This window comes from Passer montanus, unplaced genomic scaffold, assembly GCF_014805655.1.
Source record: "Passer montanus isolate IOZ18808 unplaced genomic scaffold, ASM1480565v1 scaffold35, whole genome shotgun sequence".
Taxonomy (NCBI): domain Eukaryota; kingdom Metazoa; phylum Chordata; class Aves; order Passeriformes; family Passeridae; genus Passer; species Passer montanus.
The window spans coordinates 1,159,047-1,177,851 of NW_024368263.1; the positions used below are offsets into that span (position 1 = coordinate 1,159,047).

The 18,805-nt window shown below is 52.1% G+C and overlaps 1 protein-coding gene across 3 annotated transcripts in view; it reads left to right on the plus strand.

Annotated features, from left to right (window-relative positions):
* The window catches only part of SEPTIN9 (septin 9), a 127,737-nt gene that overhangs the window by 30,374 nt on the left and 78,558 nt on the right, over nt 1-18,805 (plus strand). The window contains exon 1 of one of the 3 annotated variants that reach the window (XM_039716261.1): nt 4,897-5,423. The exons of 1 other annotated variant lie outside the window; for it this stretch is intronic. In XM_039716261.1, coding sequence (XP_039572195.1) covers nt 5,402-5,423 — 22 coding nt within the window. In that variant the 5' untranslated portion in view covers nt 4,897-5,401. Of the gene's footprint in view, nt 1-4,896; nt 5,424-5,859; nt 5,938-18,805 lie in introns of those variants that run through there. One more of the 3 variants, XM_039716260.1, reaches the window with a different exon arrangement.

Sequence of the window (18,805 nt, forward strand, 5' to 3'; positions counted from 1 at the left end):
GTGATAAATGCAATAAATGCAGTGAAGCACCTCAGGGGGGATGCTGCATCCTGGAATCCCCCCAAGTGTTCTGATGCCCTGGGATGGACATTCCCAGAAGGTCTGGTAGCTCCAGGTCATCATCAACTTGTTTAATTAATTAATCAATCCATCATCAGATTGCTTAACTTCTCTGCCACCCCAGCTGCCTGTTTGGGGCTCTCAGGGAGGGTCAAGAGGGCAAAACTAATGGGAGGGAGGGGTCCAGGAAGGAAAACACCAGCAGGGGATTGTGGAAGAGTTAATATTTATCTGAAACTCCTTCTGCTCTCCCAGGAGCGTGAGGAGTGCCCGGTCCTGCCTCTCCTCTCTCTCTGCCCTGCCAGCTGCTGGTAATTCTTCAGCTCAGGAGTGTGAAAGAGTGAGCAGAGAGCCTGGGGAGCAGGGAGGGATTTCCAGCAGCTTGAGGCTTCCAGGTAGAGAGGCTGAGAGCCAGCACAGAGGAGAGGGACTGTCCTTAAAGAATAAAAGAATAAATCTCTCCATGGGAAACTCGGTGAGCATCTCAGGGGGCTGTGTGGGACTGGGGCAGCAGGGGCTGTGTGCTGCTGTCACAGCCATGCCTTGCTGCCACTGCCAGCCCTGCTCTGCGTGGTGATGAGCTTTGTGCCCTGGGTGGGTCCCTGGCTCAGAAAAGGAGTAACTCAGGAGGATCTGAGTGATTTGTGTGCCCCTGCGTTGAGCAAATAGAGGTTTTTGTAAGAAATAGCCAGGGAGTGGCAAAATAGTGCTTGGTGGCACATGTGGAGCAGCTGAGAGCTGCAGCCGGGGCAGGGAAGCTCCTTGTGTGCCCAGCTGGGACAGGGGATGGAGTGAGGAGGCAAAGAAACACCTGGCAAAGAGCAGGGCAGCAGCACTGAGTGTCAGTGCCTCTCTTGGAAAGAGGAGCACCTCCTTGGTTTGGTTTTAACTTGTTCCCAAATGAAAAAGGACAGTTTTAGCCAATGTTTCCTTTCTTCCCCATCATCAAGAATCATAAAAATGCAAAAAGAAAGGTTTTTAGAGCTAACAGTCCATGGAGGCTCAGATACTCTCACTGCTGGCTCAGTGCAGCCTGGGGGTAAAAGCGCAGAGTGAATATAATGGAGTAACACTTGATTGAGTTGGAGCACTTGATTGGACCTGTATTTCCTCATGTGAAAATGCTTCACTAAACATAATTTGATTTAGGAATGCTGCGCTCTGCCACACTGTCCTCCCTCTGTGCTCTCCTCCCAGGTATCCAGTAAGCTGAGATAGCAGAGATAACCTGTAAAAGAAGCAGCTGAATCCCCATTTTCCTGCCTCTCCAGGCCCTGCAGGCCTTTGGCTGCTCTGGCTGCTTTCTGCAGCTTTCCCAGGGCAGCCTGAACCTCTGATCCCTGGCTGGGCTGGCAGCATTCATCCTCCCCAGCTCAGGGCTGGGGCTCTGAGGTGATGCCTGCCTGATGTGCTAAAGCCCTGCTGGTGTGGGAAATGGATTTGTGGAGAGTTCTTAAAACCCACCTATTCCCTCATTACAAAACACTATTAATGTTTCTTAACCTATCAACTTCTTTCCACAATATACTATAAATACTTTAAAACTAAGCATCTAAAACTACTCTTCATAAATCTCACTACAATACATCTTTCATAATTGTATTTCTCTAAAATATCTAACCTTATTTACAAAACTATTATTTAAAACTTATTTCTAGCCCTATTTCTGTCTCAACATCTATCCTCTTTTATAATATTTCTAAATCAACATTTCTTATTTTCAAATTTATGATATAGATACACACTATATAAACTTTCTACTAAACTTTAAAAACTCTCTACAAATCCATTTCCCACAGGTAGAAGTGGTCAGCAGTGACTGAGGCACTGCACTGAACTAGGCAGGAAAGAAAACAGAAAATATTTCAAATGAAATGCCCCAGGAACATAATCCCAGCATAAAACTGGAGAGGCAGAGAAGGAGCAGCAAATGAGATCTACCTGAGCACCTGCAGGTGTCCGTGCCACTGCTGGGGCTGGTGACAGTGGCAATGGTCCTGAACCCCTTCCTGGCTGCCCTGGGCTCCGTGCCATGGGCACAGTCCCTGCTCATCTCTGTGCCCATGCCCAGAGAGCAGCTCCTAGCCTGGCAGAGGTGTGTGACAGAGAGCTGGCACAGGCCTTGCACAACTTTCTTTTTTTGTGATTTCCTTCCTTGCTTTCTCTGCACCTGGCAGTGCTTCCTGCTGGCTGCCAGCCGTGGCAATGTGCAAACCTGGGAGGGAAAACGTGGGCACCCCGTGCCAGCCCCGTGAGCAGGGGCTGGCAGCAGAGCAGGGCTCCTGCTCCGTGTCTCAGCACTGTTTGAAAATGGGATTTTGGCTTGTTTTTACAGCAGATAGCAGTGGTTTCCCTAAAGTTTCTCCTGCATCCTCCCTCTCCTTGTGGCTTTTCCAAAATTAGCCCCAGGAGGTTTTGAACCCCAAAAAGGCAGCGCTGGCCAGGGCAGAGAGTTCTCTGTCCTCTTCCTACAGTCTGGGTGTGCTTGACTTCCCCTCAGCGTTTAGCAGCTGTGGTGGTTTTGTATGGGAGATTGTAATTGCCAATCTGTAGAACAAAAAACACTGCACAGTACTGCTGGAAAATGGAATGTATATTTGCTTTCTCTGTGTACACTCGCACAGTGCACAGACCACTGAACACCCATTTGAACAGACATTTGAGAAGCTTCTCAAAAACTAAGAAAAATGGGGAATTCCAAGCTCAGGACCATGAGGGTCACTGGAAAAATACCTCTAAAGGGAACAAACCCCCGTGTTGACATCACCAGCACAGGGTACCCCTCTCTCCATCACAGGCACCCATTATTTACCTTTTATGCTTTGTGAGCACTGCACCTTTAAAGTGAATCCATTAAAATTTGCATCAGTGCTTCAGGTCTGACTGAGAGCAGCTACCTGGAGGTTTTGTGCATTTCAAGCTCAATTGCATTAAGCACAGTTTGGGTTCACCTCCCTGAGTGCCTCCTGGTCATCTGCCCTGCAAGGAACGGTGCTTTTATCCTTCCCAGCCACCTGGGTCTTGATGGGTTAAAGTCTGGAGGTTAAAATGAGCGCTGCCCCCATCCCTTCTTCCTTTCCATTCACCTCTTTCCTCTCTCCATCCTTCCCGGGGTTTTTCCCTTCCTCTGCAGCCTCAGGAGCTCGGCTGCTCGGTGCAGCAGTGCAGTGGGGTTTGTGCTCCGCGGGGCTGTGCAGCTCCCCGTGTCCTTGCTTTGTGTTCAGCACCTTTGAGATCCGAGGCAGGAAACGTGGTTTGAGCCTGTCAACGGGAAAACATTGCTCATTGTCCCCTCCAGTGCCTTGGGCTCTGGCAGCAGGAACATGCAGAGCTCTGCTAGCACACAGTGAATGAGCAGCAGCATTTGGGAAGGAATCTGAATCCTCTGCCCAGGGAATAACATGCTGGAGGAGAGAGACACTGGAGAGAACCTTCCCGAAGGACTGGGCTGTCTTGGGGCTGCCTCCCACCGGCTCCCTGGGGATGTGCAGGGCTTGGTGCTGCCTGGGGGCTGGGCTGGCCCCACAGCTGGGTGCTGGCTGTGTTCCTCCCTCTGCTTTGGGGATGTTGATTCTGCAGCTGCTGCTGAGCGGGACAAATCCTCAGTGTTGAAAAGTGATAGAATGTCCTTACTGTCCTTCTTTGGGCAGTAAGGCCAGGCTGCCCAAAGGTTTCAGCAGTTTCTGTGGTGCCCGGAGTCTTTCCTTGGAGGTTTATTCATCCAGCTGGGCATTAACCTGTCCTTCTGCCCATGGCATGAGAGCAGTGCCAGGCTGTGTCACAGCTGTCACACTTGGGTGTTTCTGTGTGAACTCATGAGCTTTTTGGGGCAAAAACAGTCACTTGGACCATGCAGATGACACAAGGGTTCTGTCAGCACATCTGGCCTGTGGAACAGCTCTGCCTTCCCTCCCAGCATTGCCCTGGCATGGGGGTTGAGTGATTTCTTTGCCAGCTCTGGGGATGGAGGCTGTGCCCTTGCATCTGGCTGGGTGATCAAGCTGCACCATGAGAAATATAGGTTGGAAAATATTAGGGAAAAGTGTTTTACAGCAAGGGTGATAAAGTTCTGGAATGGCTGCCCGGGGAGGTGCTGCAGTCACCATCCCTGGGTGTGTTTAACAAAGCCTGGATGTGGCACTGGGTGCCAGGGTTTAGTTGAGATGTTGGGGCTGGTTGGACTCGATGATCTTGAAGGTCTCTTCTGTGAATTGTGCGATTATCAGCAGTAATCAGTGTCGGATGGCTCGGGGGACCGTGCAGGGTGCTGGGGCAGAGGGCAGCCCCGCAGGAGGTGCCAACGCGGTGTTCCCCAAGGGGAAGTTTCCGTGAGGGCCAGCCCATCCCTCCATCCCTGCGGGCACAGCAGCAGCGGGCACCGGGCTCTGCCCGGGCATCTCCGGCAGCCAAACCCGCTCTCAAACCCCACCTCAACTCCGCCGCCACACCGGGGAGAGCACCGAGAGCTCCTGCCCGGGCCAGACACTTCCACAATCGCTTCTGGCAGCTGGGAAATCCTGCTGCTCGCTGCCTTGCCGTGGGGAGCAGGGGGAAGCGCTGCCAGGGCCGGGGATGCCCCCGAGGGAACGTGCCGGAGCCGGTCCCGCCTGGCAGCAGCAGCAGCAGCCCCGTGATGCTGGGCTTGGAGCGAAGTCAGCCTTCATCAGCCGAATAGTTTATGCATGAATCGAAACTTCAGACCTGGCAGAAGGGGAGGGGGGGGGAGCGTGCGGGATCCGAGCGCTTTTAAAATGCTGCAGCCAAGGAAGGAGGAGGGGATAGAGGAAATAGCAGGAAAATAAGAGCGGGGAAGTGGGGAGAGATTTGAGAAGCTGGATGAGTTGTTCGCTGTGTTATTGTGAGGAGCCAAGTTCCTTAAGCATCTCCTGGTGGATATTAAGAGGGAGCTGTGGAGGCTGGAGCGTTCCCCTGGACACTCGCACGCTGTAGCTTTAAGACTGTTTTACAGAGGACTCGGGATTTCCAGTTTTCCTGCGCCTGGTGGAGTATTTCAGGGAGTTACAGGATTTTTCGGGTCATGTACCCCCTTTTCCTTTCTTCTTCCTCCTTTCTCTCTCTCTCTTACTCTTCTTTTTCATTTCAAAGAGACAAAGCTACTTCAGTTTGGAGCACAAACATATGATCAGCACATGGAAATGTGGTAATTTGGATGCATTCATGATTGCAACAGATTGAAGAAATTAGACCAGACAAAGAGCTTTTTTTGGAAGAGGAGGAGGAGGAGGCAAGGCAAGGAGGGAGGGAGAGTGGGGGAAAGAAGGGGACGCCACCGAAAAAAGGGACGGCCGTGACACGCGGATGCTAAATATATCCCGTAGTAATGGAGAGGGACCGGATTTCAGGTAGGCTATTGATCTTTTAATATGTTCTATTCTGCCCCTGCCCTCCTACCTTTCCAGCAGCTTCTGTACTTTGGGAAGAGGAACAGTCCTGCTCCGGGTGGAATTCAGCCGATTTCTTTATTTATTTCCTTTTTTTTTTTTTTTCTTCCAACCTTTCCCTTTTGCTTTTTTTTTTTCCTTTTTTTTTTTTTTTTTTCCTGCAATCATTCCCTTCTGAGAGTTTTTTTCTTCCTTTTTTTTTTTCCTTCTTTTTTTTTCCCATCCTCCTGAGCCCTCGAGACAGACGGTGATTCCAGCAGAAGCCGGGAGGGGGGCGAAGGGGGGAAAGCAGGGGGGAAGAAGAAATTGCTTTCTAGGTCTGGATTTCATTTGAGAGCCTCTCTCCCCCCTGGGCTCCCATGTGCCGCACGGCGCGGGGGGATGAATGCTGAGCCTGTGAGCTCAGAGCTGCGAGCCGGGCACAGGGAGGAAAATCGCCGAGCTTTTGGCATGGAGACGCGCTTCTGCTCTGAAGGTTGGCTCCTGGCTGTGTGTCTGTGTGTCTGTGAGTCTGTCTGCGTGTTGTGGCGGAGCTTTTCCTGCTTGCCAAATTATCCTCCCTGCGTTTTTTGCCCTCCCAATCCTGCCTGGCTGTTCCAGGGCTGCTCTCTGCTGGGTTTCACCTTGCTGGCCGTGCGTGGGGGGGAGAGGCAGAGCAATGAATAGCTCCATTTCATTCCCTTTTTTTCCCTGCAATTCCCGCCCGGTGCTGCATGTCTGAGCTCTTCCAAGAACTGCTCCCAGCTCCGGGCGGCTGCTGGGGTGGTGGCGCTGCCCGGGGGTGGCTGTGGCTGCTCCTTTCTGGTGGCAGGGACAGGGGACAGGCTGCCTGGTGTCCCCCTCTGAGCAGGGTGACCAGGGCAGCTGAGGGAGGGCTGTCTGTGCCCAGTCTGCTGGGTGTCCCTGCTCCGTGCCCGCCCTGGGCTCACCCTGCCGGGCACCGAGCCTCTCGTCCTGGGCGTGCCCTGCTGGGCATCGGCGCTGGGAGGGAAACCACAGCGGCCAGAGGAAGCGCTGAAGCCAGGGTGGAGCCAAGCTGTGGCCAGGGAAGGCTGTTCCCACGGCTGGCCCCTTCCAGAGCAGGGATGTGCTGGGAGCACCCGCTGGCCCTGGATGAGGATTTACCTGCAGGAGCATCCTGCACTCCCCAGAGTGCCCTGGCACCTCCTCATCCCTCTGTCCCTCTCTCCTGCTTGTGCTTTCTCCTCTGCTCTGAGCCACTTCAAAGCATTCCTGAGAGCTGCCTGTGTTCCAGCAGCTTTGGGCTGGCTGTGCCACTGGGCAGGAGCAGGAGGGGGTGACAGGGGCTCGATGCCACCCGTGGTGCGGTGCTGGGGCCACTTCCTCCTCACAGAGGTGCTGGGCAACTCTGCAAAGGGTCTCTGGGGAGAAAGGGGACTGCCTCGTGATGGGATCCAGGGCTTTTTGTTCTGAAGGAGCACTAAAGGTGGGGATCTTGTTGGTTGTGCAAGGGGCACAGAGCCCTGGTGCCCGGGCTGGCTGTCACTGCTCCCAGAGCGGGCAGGAAGACCTCAGAGCATCTTTGTGCTGAGGTGCAGGAACTCTTGCTCATGCCCTGGAGCAATATTTGCAAAAAACAATGTTGAAGTGCATCTGGAACTGGTTTTCCACTGGTTTTCCCTGCTGTGAGCAGGGATGGCACGTGGCTGTGCCAGGAGTACATAAATGTGGTGTGTGCCTTCCTTCACCTGAGGAGAATGCCAGGATGATGAACAGAGTTGCTCTGCCCTCACTCAGACGCTGTGTGGGACCTTGGGAAGGTGCAGACCATGCTGGTGGTGTTTATGATACATGACTTTGGCATGAAATACGGGATGGGGAAATGGATGGCCTGAAGGTCTGGTCTCTGATCTGCTCCGCACGTCCCTGCTTGAAGGAGTCGGCACAGGCAGGCAAAGCTGCTCAGCTGGGGCAGTGGAGGGAAGGACAAACCATGCGTGGCAAAGCTGTTCTTGAGGAGATTCTGGGCACAGAAGTGACAAACAATGGCTGGAATGGATGATTTTAGGTGTCTTTTCCAACCAGGCTGTGCTGCTGGCTCTCAGATCTGTGGCCCAGCGTGGGTGCACAGGGGCAGCTTGGCTCACCCTGCTCCTGCTGCTGGGCTCTGAGGGTCCCTGGCCGTGGGATGAGGGGAGCAGGGAGCAGAGCTCAGACCCAGCCAGCAGCACGGCTGGGCCTGCCTTTGGTGGCTGACTGGGACGTGATGTGGATGAAAGCAGATCCGTGCCACGCTGGGGGCCCTGTCCCAGCCACTGCTCCGGCCCTAAGCATGCTTTTAATTAATCTTGTGTGTGGGAAGAGCTGACTCCTGACCGAGTGTGGGGCTGCTGGATGGGCTGAGGGCACTCCAGGGCGGGTGGGGTCTGGGCCCGGCCTCTTCTCTGAGGGCTGCTTTCCCACAGCTGCTGGCTGGGCTTGTCCCCTGGGCTCTCCTCTCCCATCCCAGGGGATGGCAAACCCCTGGAGCTTCAGGGGAAGGCTGCAGGGCTGTGCCAGGCTCAGTGCCAGCCGGGGGCAGCGAGGGGCTGCCTGCTCTGTGACAAGGTGCCAGCACCAGCTGAGGCCTGTGGGTGCTGGCAGAAGGAACACGATCTCACGGGACCTCTCCTCTAATCCATTTAACTCATTTCTCACACATTTCTGGAAGCTGTGAAAGCATGGAAAGCACTAGCTGTAAACGGAATTGTTTCTGGTTTGGGGCTGTGCTCTGGGCTCTGTCCCTTGTGCCAGGTTGTGCTGGTGGCAGTGGCCTGGAGATGGCTCTCCTGTCTTTCCCTAGAGGCCGCTCCCTTTGAGCAGCTCGGATCTCTCCACAAAGCTCTAATTGTTACTGCCGCGGGGCCTCTTGCCTCCTCTTAAAAGAAAAGGAAAGGTCTGCAGCTCCCTGAGCAGGGAGGGTTTGGTTACTGCCTGTGGGGTGGGAGGATGGGTGCGGCAGTGGTGTGTGATCTCCCAGAGAAATTGCTCGTGTCACCTTTGAAATGGCACTGGGAAAGCTCATTTGAAGAGTTAACAGGGGATAGGAATATGTGGTCATAACACCTGACTGCAGTGAGTGGCATGTGTTGGGCAGAGCCAGGCATGGGGGCTGGAGGGGCATAGAAAGGAAAGAAAGAGTTAATTAACCCATTGGTGATCACACTGAACCTTTCAGTTACATCCACTACAGTTATGTGTAATATTCTTATATTATGGTTTATAATTTATTATTCTTATGTTGTTATATTATGGTTTTATCCATCATCCTGAGCAGCAGGGACACGGCCCCTGATTGCAGAGTGTGGTTTGCAGGGGCTGAGTGGTCACAACAAAACATCTTTGATATTCTCAGAGCTGCTTGGGAAGCACCACATGCCTGAACTGAGAAAGAAAAAAGGAAAGGAGGGTGCTGGTTGTGATTGCTGGAGGTGTGAGGGGATGTACTTGTTTCTTCATTTTTAAAATAAAAGTTAATCTTCTAAAGGTGTGTGTTAGGGCAGAGGGGTTGAGGTTGCTTCTGATGACTTCAGCTACCTTTCCTGTCTCAGGTTTCTTGTTGTCACTAGGAAATGGCAGATAAAAGGCTGACATGTCTCTTTTTAGTGCCTTCTCACGGCTATACACCTTATTTGCCAGACATTTTCCTCTCTCTTTTGGCTTGCAGGACACCACACATGGGACACCAGGCTGTGCATTTACACATGGTTCCACCTTCTGTCAGATCCCAGGGCACTCACCCAGCCCTGGCACTCAGGGACACCTCCCCATGTGTCCTTAACCCCCTGTCTGCTGTCAGTGTCCCACTGCTCGTGTCCCTGCCTGGGGCTGACCCCATCTCTTGCTGCAGTGCCCTGTAAAAACCACCTGTACCTCCACTCTGTGTGTTCTGTAGCAACCTGTGGTGGCTGCAGGTCCTGTCTCAGTGAGCAGAAGGTCCCTCAGGGAAGGGTCTGGGTTTTTTTGGGGGCTTTGGAGCTGCCTCTACAGGCGCTGTGTCCAGGGGGAGCTCCGTGCTGCTCCCAGCCCCTTTGGCTGCCTGGCCAGCGGATGCATTCCCCCAGCTGTCAAGGTATGAAGCATGATCCATTTCCTGATGTCTGCTCTTAAATCTGCTGGAAATTCTGCTCATCTCCATTAAATATGGTCCCGCTGTGGGGCACAACTCATCTCTGGCCTGACAGCTCAGGTAACGCTCCTCGACACCGCTCTGCTGATCTTGGCCAGCCCCAGGCCTGGAGCTCCTCTGCAGATTTTTTTCTTTGCTGGATGACTTGGAGCCTCCCAGCAAGGCGATTCCCATGCTGCTGGGGTGAGGGAGGACATTTCTCATGCGAGTCAGGGCTCTTCCAAGGTCCAGCATACCATAATGCTGAGTAGAAGCAAGTACGTAGTTAGGGAAGTATGTCTGGGTCAACACATGTCTTGTGTTGCCTTAATGATCTCAGAAGCACAATATCTGTGTCCTGTTGGCTTTTCCTTGCAGCTGTAACTCATGGACAGAGGGATTTGTTAGAGAGAAGTGCTGTGAGTGCTGTTCAGGGCTCAGAGCTCTGTGGCACCCCCATGTTAGGAGCAGTCTTGTACCTTAGAAAACGTAGGGAGATTTCCTGTCTCTGATGTTCCAGAAGTCCTCAGGAAAAGGGGTTTGTGCTGCCATTCCCCTTTATTTTGGGTGAGGATCTGGCTCTGTGGCACCCCCATGTTAGGAGCAATCTTGTACCTTAGAAAATGTAGGGAGATTTCCTGTCTCTGCCTCTGATGTTCCAGAAGTCTTCAGGAAAAGGGGTTTGTGCTGCCATTCCCCTTTATTTTGGGTGAGGATCTGGTGTTTGGGTCTCTGCTGAAGCTCCCTGGCAGTGAAGGGGTTGCAGAATTGCAGCTGGGAACTTGAGCAGTTCTGACACTGCAGTGAGGAGAATCCCCAACACTGGATTTTGGGTGGGATCTGGGGCTGTTCCATGTGGGCTGTGAGTGCTTGGTGCCTGCTCTGGACAGCTGATGGAGACAGCATCCTTTATGTGTGTGCTCAACCAATATCCATGCATCTTGACCCATTTTAAAGAAGTTTCTTGGGCTCTATCCATTGCTTCTTCCCTGCAGTGTATGTTTGCAAGGGCAGCTTCTCCCTTCCTAAGCACGAACACTGAAAACTTAATTTCTCCATGGGCTTCCCTGTCCTCCAGCACTTCAGGCTGCTGTGATAAATTGATTTATCCTGATTAACCCAAGTGCTGCTGCCCTGCCACGGGACAGCTGTGAGGCTGTGCTGCAGGAGGGAGTTGCTGTGAGTGCAGGTGAAGTGGAATAGCCCTGCAGTGTGAGGCTGAACTGAGTTTTGGGTTGCTGATGCCAAGAGTGTTGTTAGAGACTTATAAACAGCTCTGGATTGTGGCTTGAGGGGGGAGAATGGGCAGGGGTTTACAGGTGAATAAAATGCATTAGCTTTACAAGCAAATAATCACACAATAAATCTGAGAGTGTATTTTTTTTTCATGGAATGACAGCCCAGGTTGGAAAGGATGCCAAAAGATCACCTGGCCCAGCCTTTTGTGGAAAAGGGAGCCTAAATGAGATTATCTAGCACAGTGCTCAATTACATCCTGAAAATCTCTAGCAGTGGGGACTCTACCATGTCCCTGGGGAGATTGTTCCACTGACTGATTGTTCTCCCTGTAAAAAAATGTCTTTCTTGCATCAAAATGAAGATTTTTTTTTTTCCCATGAAGTCAGTGCTGCATAAAGAAATCTGCATTAATTTTGTGATTACATCATTATCAAGTACCTGATAAACTGAAGCAAATTCTGGTTTCCAGTGAAGCCAGTTTGGCAGGGGATCAGTGTGGGTGCTTGGATGCAGGGTTGGAGGGGGAGCTGCCCTCAGCTCTGCAGCATCTCCAGGTTGCAGCTTTGGCCATGATGTAACTCAAGGCTGTGGAAATAATGCTGGGTTTGCATTTCACTGCTGCCTGCTTGGTCTGGAAAATTAAACCATATTATCAAGACAGCCCAAGTTTGGTCTCTGGCACATTGGAGCACACAAATATTCATAATTTGGTGCTTCTGTTGTCTCATTTTTTTTCAAAATCCCAGTGGGTCAAGGCACAGAGGTGTGGGCACCCTCTGGTGTGGCTGCTAATGAAGGAATTGAATTGAATTCCATACATTCTGAAATTACTCTCCCTGACTCCCCCAAAGCTGCGTTCTCTCTCCACAGCTTCCCAACCTGGGCCAGCATCTGTCAATGCCAGCAGCCAGCCCCTGCCAGCTGGCACTGCCTGCCTGCCTGGAGCACTTTCTCCTCTCCTTCCCAAGGCTGCAGGATGTGGGTTCTTTATTCCTTTCAGATGCTTTTTTCTTTCCAGGGTTTTGTGCTTCCATGTCTTGCTCAGGGTGATGGAGGAGCCCTGGTGTCACAGGCCTTGCTGATAAGAGAAGCTGACATGAGGGGTTTAGGGGGCAGGGGCGTGTGTCTTTAGTGGGTGCTGGGCATTTTCTGGGCATTTTCTGGGTGTTTGCTTGGGACTGATCCCTGGCAGTGTGTATCTGTTGGAGGCATTTAATAAATCCCCATTTTATCCTCTCAGCTCTGTCTAACCTCTGTTCCAGGAAGCCATTCCAGGGCATCAGGGTCATCACCCTGCCCTGCAGGATCCCACACTCCTGGCTGGGAGGATGTGTCAGCATCCCCAGAGGTTTTGGTCATCATCTCTTTGACTCACAGGTCTGTCACTCCCACTGAGTCATCCCCATCCCCAGGGATGTGCCAGGGCTGGGAGCAGAGTGCCAGGGGCCAGGCAGGGGTGCCAGCTCATGGGATGTTGTGTTGTGTTGCACATGAAAACCAAAAAAACTTAAACTGTTCCTAAACATCTTGGTGAATTATGGTAGATGTCAGTCCCATGCCCCAATTCCATAAGCTGCTCCTCTTACAGGGAATTCCCCTCCCCATAAGCCTTTTACTCCCATATTTTTAAGGTCATTCTCAACCTGGCCTCTTGCCATGGTACTCTTGAGTCTTTTTCAGATGGGGATCCCACAAGGTGTAGTTCAGTGGGTGAATTTTGGGGTGCTGGTCATGCTGTCCTCACTGGCTGCCCACATTCTCCACCCTTTGTTGCATCACTTTGCAACAGAGTTCATCATGTCCAGGGAGGGTGCAGCTGCTGGTGCTGGGCATGGGAACAGAATGAGATAGGTCTTAGTTTCAGACAGCTCAAAAATCCATTTATTAGCCCTGGAAACGAGGGGTGAGACGAAGATGAAAGACCCACAAAGGCAGGGGTGTGGGGTTTTTGTAGGGTATTGCAGGGATGGAGTTCAGGGTTTGGGTCAAGGAAGGAGCTATTAGCAACACAAGAAGGATGAGATCACATTCCCACCTCTTTGGAACAGGAGCACTCCACGGTGGGACGTGGGTCCCGAGCGTGGACAGGGATGAGCAGCCATGGGAAGTGGTGGTGTGATGCTCTGGGGGCTGTAGGTGCCCCTGGCTCACCCCAGGGCTGGAGGGATGAGGTGGGCACTGCCACATTCCCTGCCCAGCCCCAGGAGCTGTGAGGGTTGCCAGCAATCCCCGCTCCAGCCTCCTTCCAGCCTCCCCCTGCCCACATCTCTGTCACTTCTCCCCTGTGCCAGGGATGTCTCTTCACCCTCCAGGTGTCCACTTGAATTTCACCTCTGAAAGGTTTTGTCTGGCTGTAAAAAGCAAAGAACTGCTGAGGTTGAGAACTGAAGACAACAAATTCTGATTTATTTCTTATAGGGAGGGGTTTTATTCAGTAAAATGGACAATGTTTATCACAACACTGCTGAAAGCATAGGGGTGCCCCTCTCCTAAAAGCATCAGGGGTCCCCTCTCCTGAACAGATTTGGTTTTTGGCACAGCTTTTATTTACCAGTGAGTCAGGATTTAAGCAGCAGCAGGAGGGAACGACTCGTGGCACTTTAAAGCAGGGCTGTTGGATCCTCTTCCTGCCCTTCTGAATCGCTCCGTGCCCTTGTGTAAATCATTTAACACGTGTGCTCTCACTTCCTAGATGGAAAATGCGGTGGATGCTTTCCGCTTTTCCTCGGCACTTCGGGATCTGCTGCTCGGCAGCTGCTCGGGATTTGCGGTGATAAAGCTGGGAATTTGACCCTGGGATGTGTCAGCACCCCCAGGCAGGGCTGGGCTGGGGCTCCCTCCGGGCTGCTGCTGGTTTGAGATGTGGGCTGGGCTGTGGGTGGACATCAGGCTGGAGGCAGGAGGTGTTCCCGCTGGATCTGTCCCTGCTGTGGGCCAAAGAGAGGGATTTATTCTCTGCTGGCAATGTCCACTCCTCAGGCTGGCACAGGCAGAACTCCCCCTGGAGGGATGTGGGCTGTGCTCACAGGCACAGCACCACGCAGCACTGGCTGATGTGTGCCTGGCCTGCCCCTCTCATCAGCCAGATGAGATCTCCTCTGTTCCCTGGGCAGATGGAAGAGCACACAAACCTGGGCATCCCTTCCCTGCTGTTTCTGCTGAAGTGTTTAAACTTTGCCTTCTTTTTCCCTGGAAATGAGGATGATGCTGTAGGGCCCTACCATTTCCCCCAGCTGTCCTTCCCCAACCCTAAAACTTTGGATTTTGCTTAATTGTTTTCCTTCCCCCTGTGGCTTTTCTTGGCTCTGTAGAGTGAGAAGGCTGGAGCTGCCATTCCAGGAACACTCATCGAGAGGGTTTGTGTTTAATTGTTCACAGATTTATCAAGATAGAAGCAAAGCAGGCGGCCTTGAGAGCAGATAAGCTGTTGGGCCATGAGAGGGCTTCAGCACCTAAAATATTTCCCAGTTCTCCCCTTTCTTGCATTCTTTGATCCATTCAAGTGGAGAACTGGTCAAACCTGACTTCAGCTGCCTGAAAAGCCCTGGTTGATCTCTGTATTGACAGCTGCTCCTCAGGAAGGGGAGCCTGGGTGGAAACCACTGAGGCTGGGGAGCTGTTGGTTGTTTTGGGGTAGGTTTTTTTTTCCAGAATATATGAAAAGTTCCCGGTGGGTGGAGAGGGAAAGTGAACTATGAAACTGTGAGTCTCGTGCTCTGTTGAAACACACCCTGGGGAAGGCATATCCTCCATAAACAGCGGAGTTGGCCACGGACCAGGAAACCCTTCCCTCCCCACTCCCCTCTGCAGCAGAGCCCAGTGCTGTGGGTGGTGTCTCCATCCAGAAGGGCTGTTCTGGATCCTGCTCTTGTACCTCTCCAGCCCTTGAGAACCCACTGGGGGAGCCTGTGAAGTGCAGGCTGTGTCTGCCTTTGCTCATCAGTGTGTTGCAGTAATTGTTGTTGCTGGTGGCACTGGGCTCTGTGCTGGCTGGGCTCTGAGGCCATGGGGGATGTTGCTGGGTCTCACGTGGTTCCCTGAGCACTGATGGAGCTGTGTGGTTTGGATCCTGCTCCTGGCCTTGCTCCAAAATGATACAGCAAGAGGTTGTGGCATGGCACAGGTGTTGTCTTGCTGTGGGCACACCTGTGCAGCAGCTGGGGTGCTCAAACTGCTCTTTATCTCATGGTTGACCCCAGACTGGGTAAAACCCACCTCTGGTGTCCTCTGCTCACCTCTGTCACAGCTCCCTCTTCATCCCAAGACTGCTCAGAGAGTGGCCCTTGGTCTGCAGCTGCAGAGGAAACTTTATCTTGCCCTACACAAGGGCAGAAGTGACAGCCAGAGGCACAAGGGGTGGAGGAAGGGGATATTTGACAGTGTTGGTTTGGTCGTGGGGGCTGAAGGGCTGCCAGAGAGCTGTGGGAATCACATAAGTGCTGCAGGAAGAAAAGGTATTTTGGAGGAAAGGGCCTCAGAAGCAGCAGGAGGGGTATCAGGGGGGGTTGAGCAGCAAGGGTGGGGTCTCAGCCTGAGCTCTCCCTCTTTGGCTCCTTGCCTTCCTCCCCCTCCTCTCTCTGAGTGCAGTTTCCTGGTGCAGGCCAGCAGAGCCCTGCTCTGTCTCTGGTAAAGCTCAGCTTTGCTTGCTCACCCAAGATTTGCTCCTCTGCCAGACCCCGTGTGTGCTCCAGCCCCAGAAGTGTTCAAGGCCAGGCTGGACAGGGCTTGGGATAGTGGAAGCTGTCCCTGCCTGTGCCAGAGGGGCTGAAACAAAATTATCTTTAAGGTTCCTTCAACCCAAATAATTTTGTGATTCTGTGATAACAAGAAAAGTTTTATTTTGCTGCTTGTTGCTCACAGAGAGATATGAATCCAAACCAGGGGCCAATAGCAGGGAACCCATTTTTTGCATTGCAGGATTCACCCTACAGCACTAATTACCCATCAAACCTGAACATCTGCTCCTTTTCTTTGCCAGCTCCCTCTCGTGCAAGGCTGCAGGTTGTTTTGGTGGCTGTCAGTGCCCTCTTTCTGCTGGGAGCCCTGGCAGCAGCGAGCATTGCCCAACACAAATCATGGGAAATCCGTTCTGTGTGGGACACTCTGTTCAAAGGCACCTTGGCTGGGACAGGACATTCTGCTGACAGATCTCCCCATGATGTAAAATGTTGTAGCTGTTGACATAGGAGTGCATCTGAAGTGTCAGCTTTTCCTGTCAAACTCCACCGTGCTGCTCCAAATCCAGTGGGAGCCCAAGGATAGCTTCGGGGGGCAGAGGTTGCCTGAACTTTGGCAGAAGTTCATGTTGTGTTTTGAGTGGAAATTCAGGTTGTTGCTCCTCCCTGCATCCCTTCAGGTGGTGATGCACAATCTTTGTGCAGCTGGGAAGGACCAGCAGAAGCAGGACTGGTCCCTGATTCCCTCTGGCCAGCTGGGAGAAGCAATTTGAGTTAATTGAACTGTCGCTCACGTTTCCTTCTCTACTTAAATATCAAATAGGAATTGCACTGAACTGTGGAGGTCAGCAATGTCTGGGGACATGCAGAGTGTGGTATCTCTGTGAGGATGGTGAAGATGAGGTGTGGAGGCATCACCTCCATCTGAAACCCTGCCATTGCCACCTCTGCCTGCCCGAGGTTCTGAGCTCCCAGCAACTCTCTCGTTTCCCTCCAGGTTCTTTAGATGTTGACTCCCAAGTGCCTGGCTTGTTCTTCATTGCCTTTTGGATGCTTTCAGTACTTTTCTCATTGTTAGGAAAGTTAATTAACAGCAGGAGCTGCCAATATTTATAAAGCTGCTTTCCAAGGCAGACTGCTGCTCACGAATAAGATTTTCTTTTTCCAAGCAGATATGTCAGATCCATCATCAAAACAACCCATCAAAAAACATTCCCTTCATAGCCTTCTCATTGCATGGACTTAAGCAATAAAGCCAGGCTGGTTTTTGGTCCTGTTACTGGCTTGGAAAAGAAACTGGGTTAAAAAAAAATAAAGAGAAACTAATAACAATGAACAAACCTGGTGTTTTCCAGCAGAGAGGCAGAATTGGCTCTGTGGGGAGCTGCTCTCTCTCAGGAAGCGCTGGAAGTGGCCACTTGAATTTAATACTGTGCTCATCAGCTGCATCTGCCATGAACAAGAACATCTTGCATAGCAAGGACTTTGCTATTTTCCATTAAATAGGAAGCTGCCCTTTTATTCTTGTGAGTTAAGGGCAGAGATCTGGGCTGACGTGGCTGTCAGGGCTCCACCAGCTCCCGCAGCTGAGCGCGTTCTCCGGGCAGTCCTGCTGCGCTTCGCGTTTTCCGAGGCTTACATAAACATCCTTCTTTCACACACGAGGCTGGGACATGCAAGCTGCAAACTGCTGACAGTCCCTTGCAAGAGGCAGAGCTGCCCCAGAAGCTTTGGCAGCTCTGTGAGGTTGGGAAGGGATGGGAGCCACGTCAGGAAGGGATGGGAGCCACAAGGCCACTGTGGGGTGTGAGGTGGCTTCAAACCATCCAGTGCCTGCTGGAGGTGTTGGGAGCTGACCCACACGCAGGGAGAGGCCAGCAGGGTCATCTTCAGGAGTCTGGGTTTGCTGGTGTGGCTCCACCTGAGCCTCTGACCTCCCTGTGCCTTCCCAGTGCCCTGCTGCAGATGTGATTCCCAGCAGCTCGGGATGCTGCGCTCCCGCCCCGCCACAATCAGGTTTTTCTCCCGAGGAAGGCGTAGGAGTGGAGGTTTATCTCCCAGCTGGCAGGCAAAGGAGGATGCCACACCTCGGGGAGCTGCTGGGGCTGGGTGGAGCAGGGAAGTGGAGCAGCAGGACGTGGGCTTTGAGGAGCTGCAGCTCATGGGCTTGCCCTGAGGCCGGGGCACTCTGAGATTTCCAGCTCCCTCGGGGAAGGAGAGAAGCAATAAATCCGGACTGTTTGTGACAGGGCCTGGCCCTCTGGGTGATTTCTGACACTCTGTGCCTTTCTGGCAGCACATGGCTGTGATCCACAGGGGTTTCCTTGGCTCTGGAGCTGAGGCAGTGCTCACTGTGAGTGGGCTTGGCTGCGAGGAGCTTGCAGCTCTGGGTGTGAGAGTCACAGGCAAAGGAAGCAAAGGCACAGTTAACACTTAGTGAGGCCCTTTCAGTGCCAGGCTGGAAGATTTTGGTGTCCTTAAAACTCAGATCTGGGTAGTTTGATGGCTGTGGGGTGTTCCAGTGCTGGTCCAGGAGAGCTGCACAGCTCCCTCAGGGGACACACCAAAAGGCAGGCCAAGGAGAGCCTGTAAATGCTGAAAATCTGCTGGGTCTGGAAATTCATCCCTGTGTGACTGGTATGGGCTGGGGGAGCCCTTGTGATAAAAATACAGACACCCTGTCTGTCCTTGGATGTGGTTGAGAGACAGAATTATCATCGTGTAGCAGATCAGGAGTGGTGATAATATGCAAAGAGATCCTTGGTTTTGGGGTGGGAAACTTTTCTGGAAGCTCCAGACCGTATGGAACACCTAAAATTGTGTCTGGCTTGGGATGTTTCTCTCTGGAAGATGCCCAGTTCATCCCCAGTAACCATCCTTGTGGTGCATAATGTGAGCTCCATCAGCCCCTCCCACGCAAAGCCACACTGTGGACAGCCTGTGGCTGATTCCTTATAAGATGAGGGGTTTATTTTACTTTATTCCTTTGTCAGAGCTGTGGCTGTTTCCTTCTAAGGTGAGGGGTTTATTTTGCTTTATTCCTTTGACAGCCTTCCTTGAGTTTTGCCAGCTCTTCTCTCTATCAGCCTGCAAGACCTAGAAAGAAACCACTGTCTTCAAAATGCTTTTTTTAATGCTTAATTCAGGAAAATAAAAAGAATTGTTTGAGAATTGAGATGAGAAAATAAGAAAATATAAAGAAAATAAGAAAATTAAAAGAATAAAATAAGAAATAAAGAGACTTGAGAGTGCCACTCTGCCCCTGAGTAACAGGCATTGCTGGGGGTGTGTGAGGGACACTGCCTGGTTCTCAGGGTGGG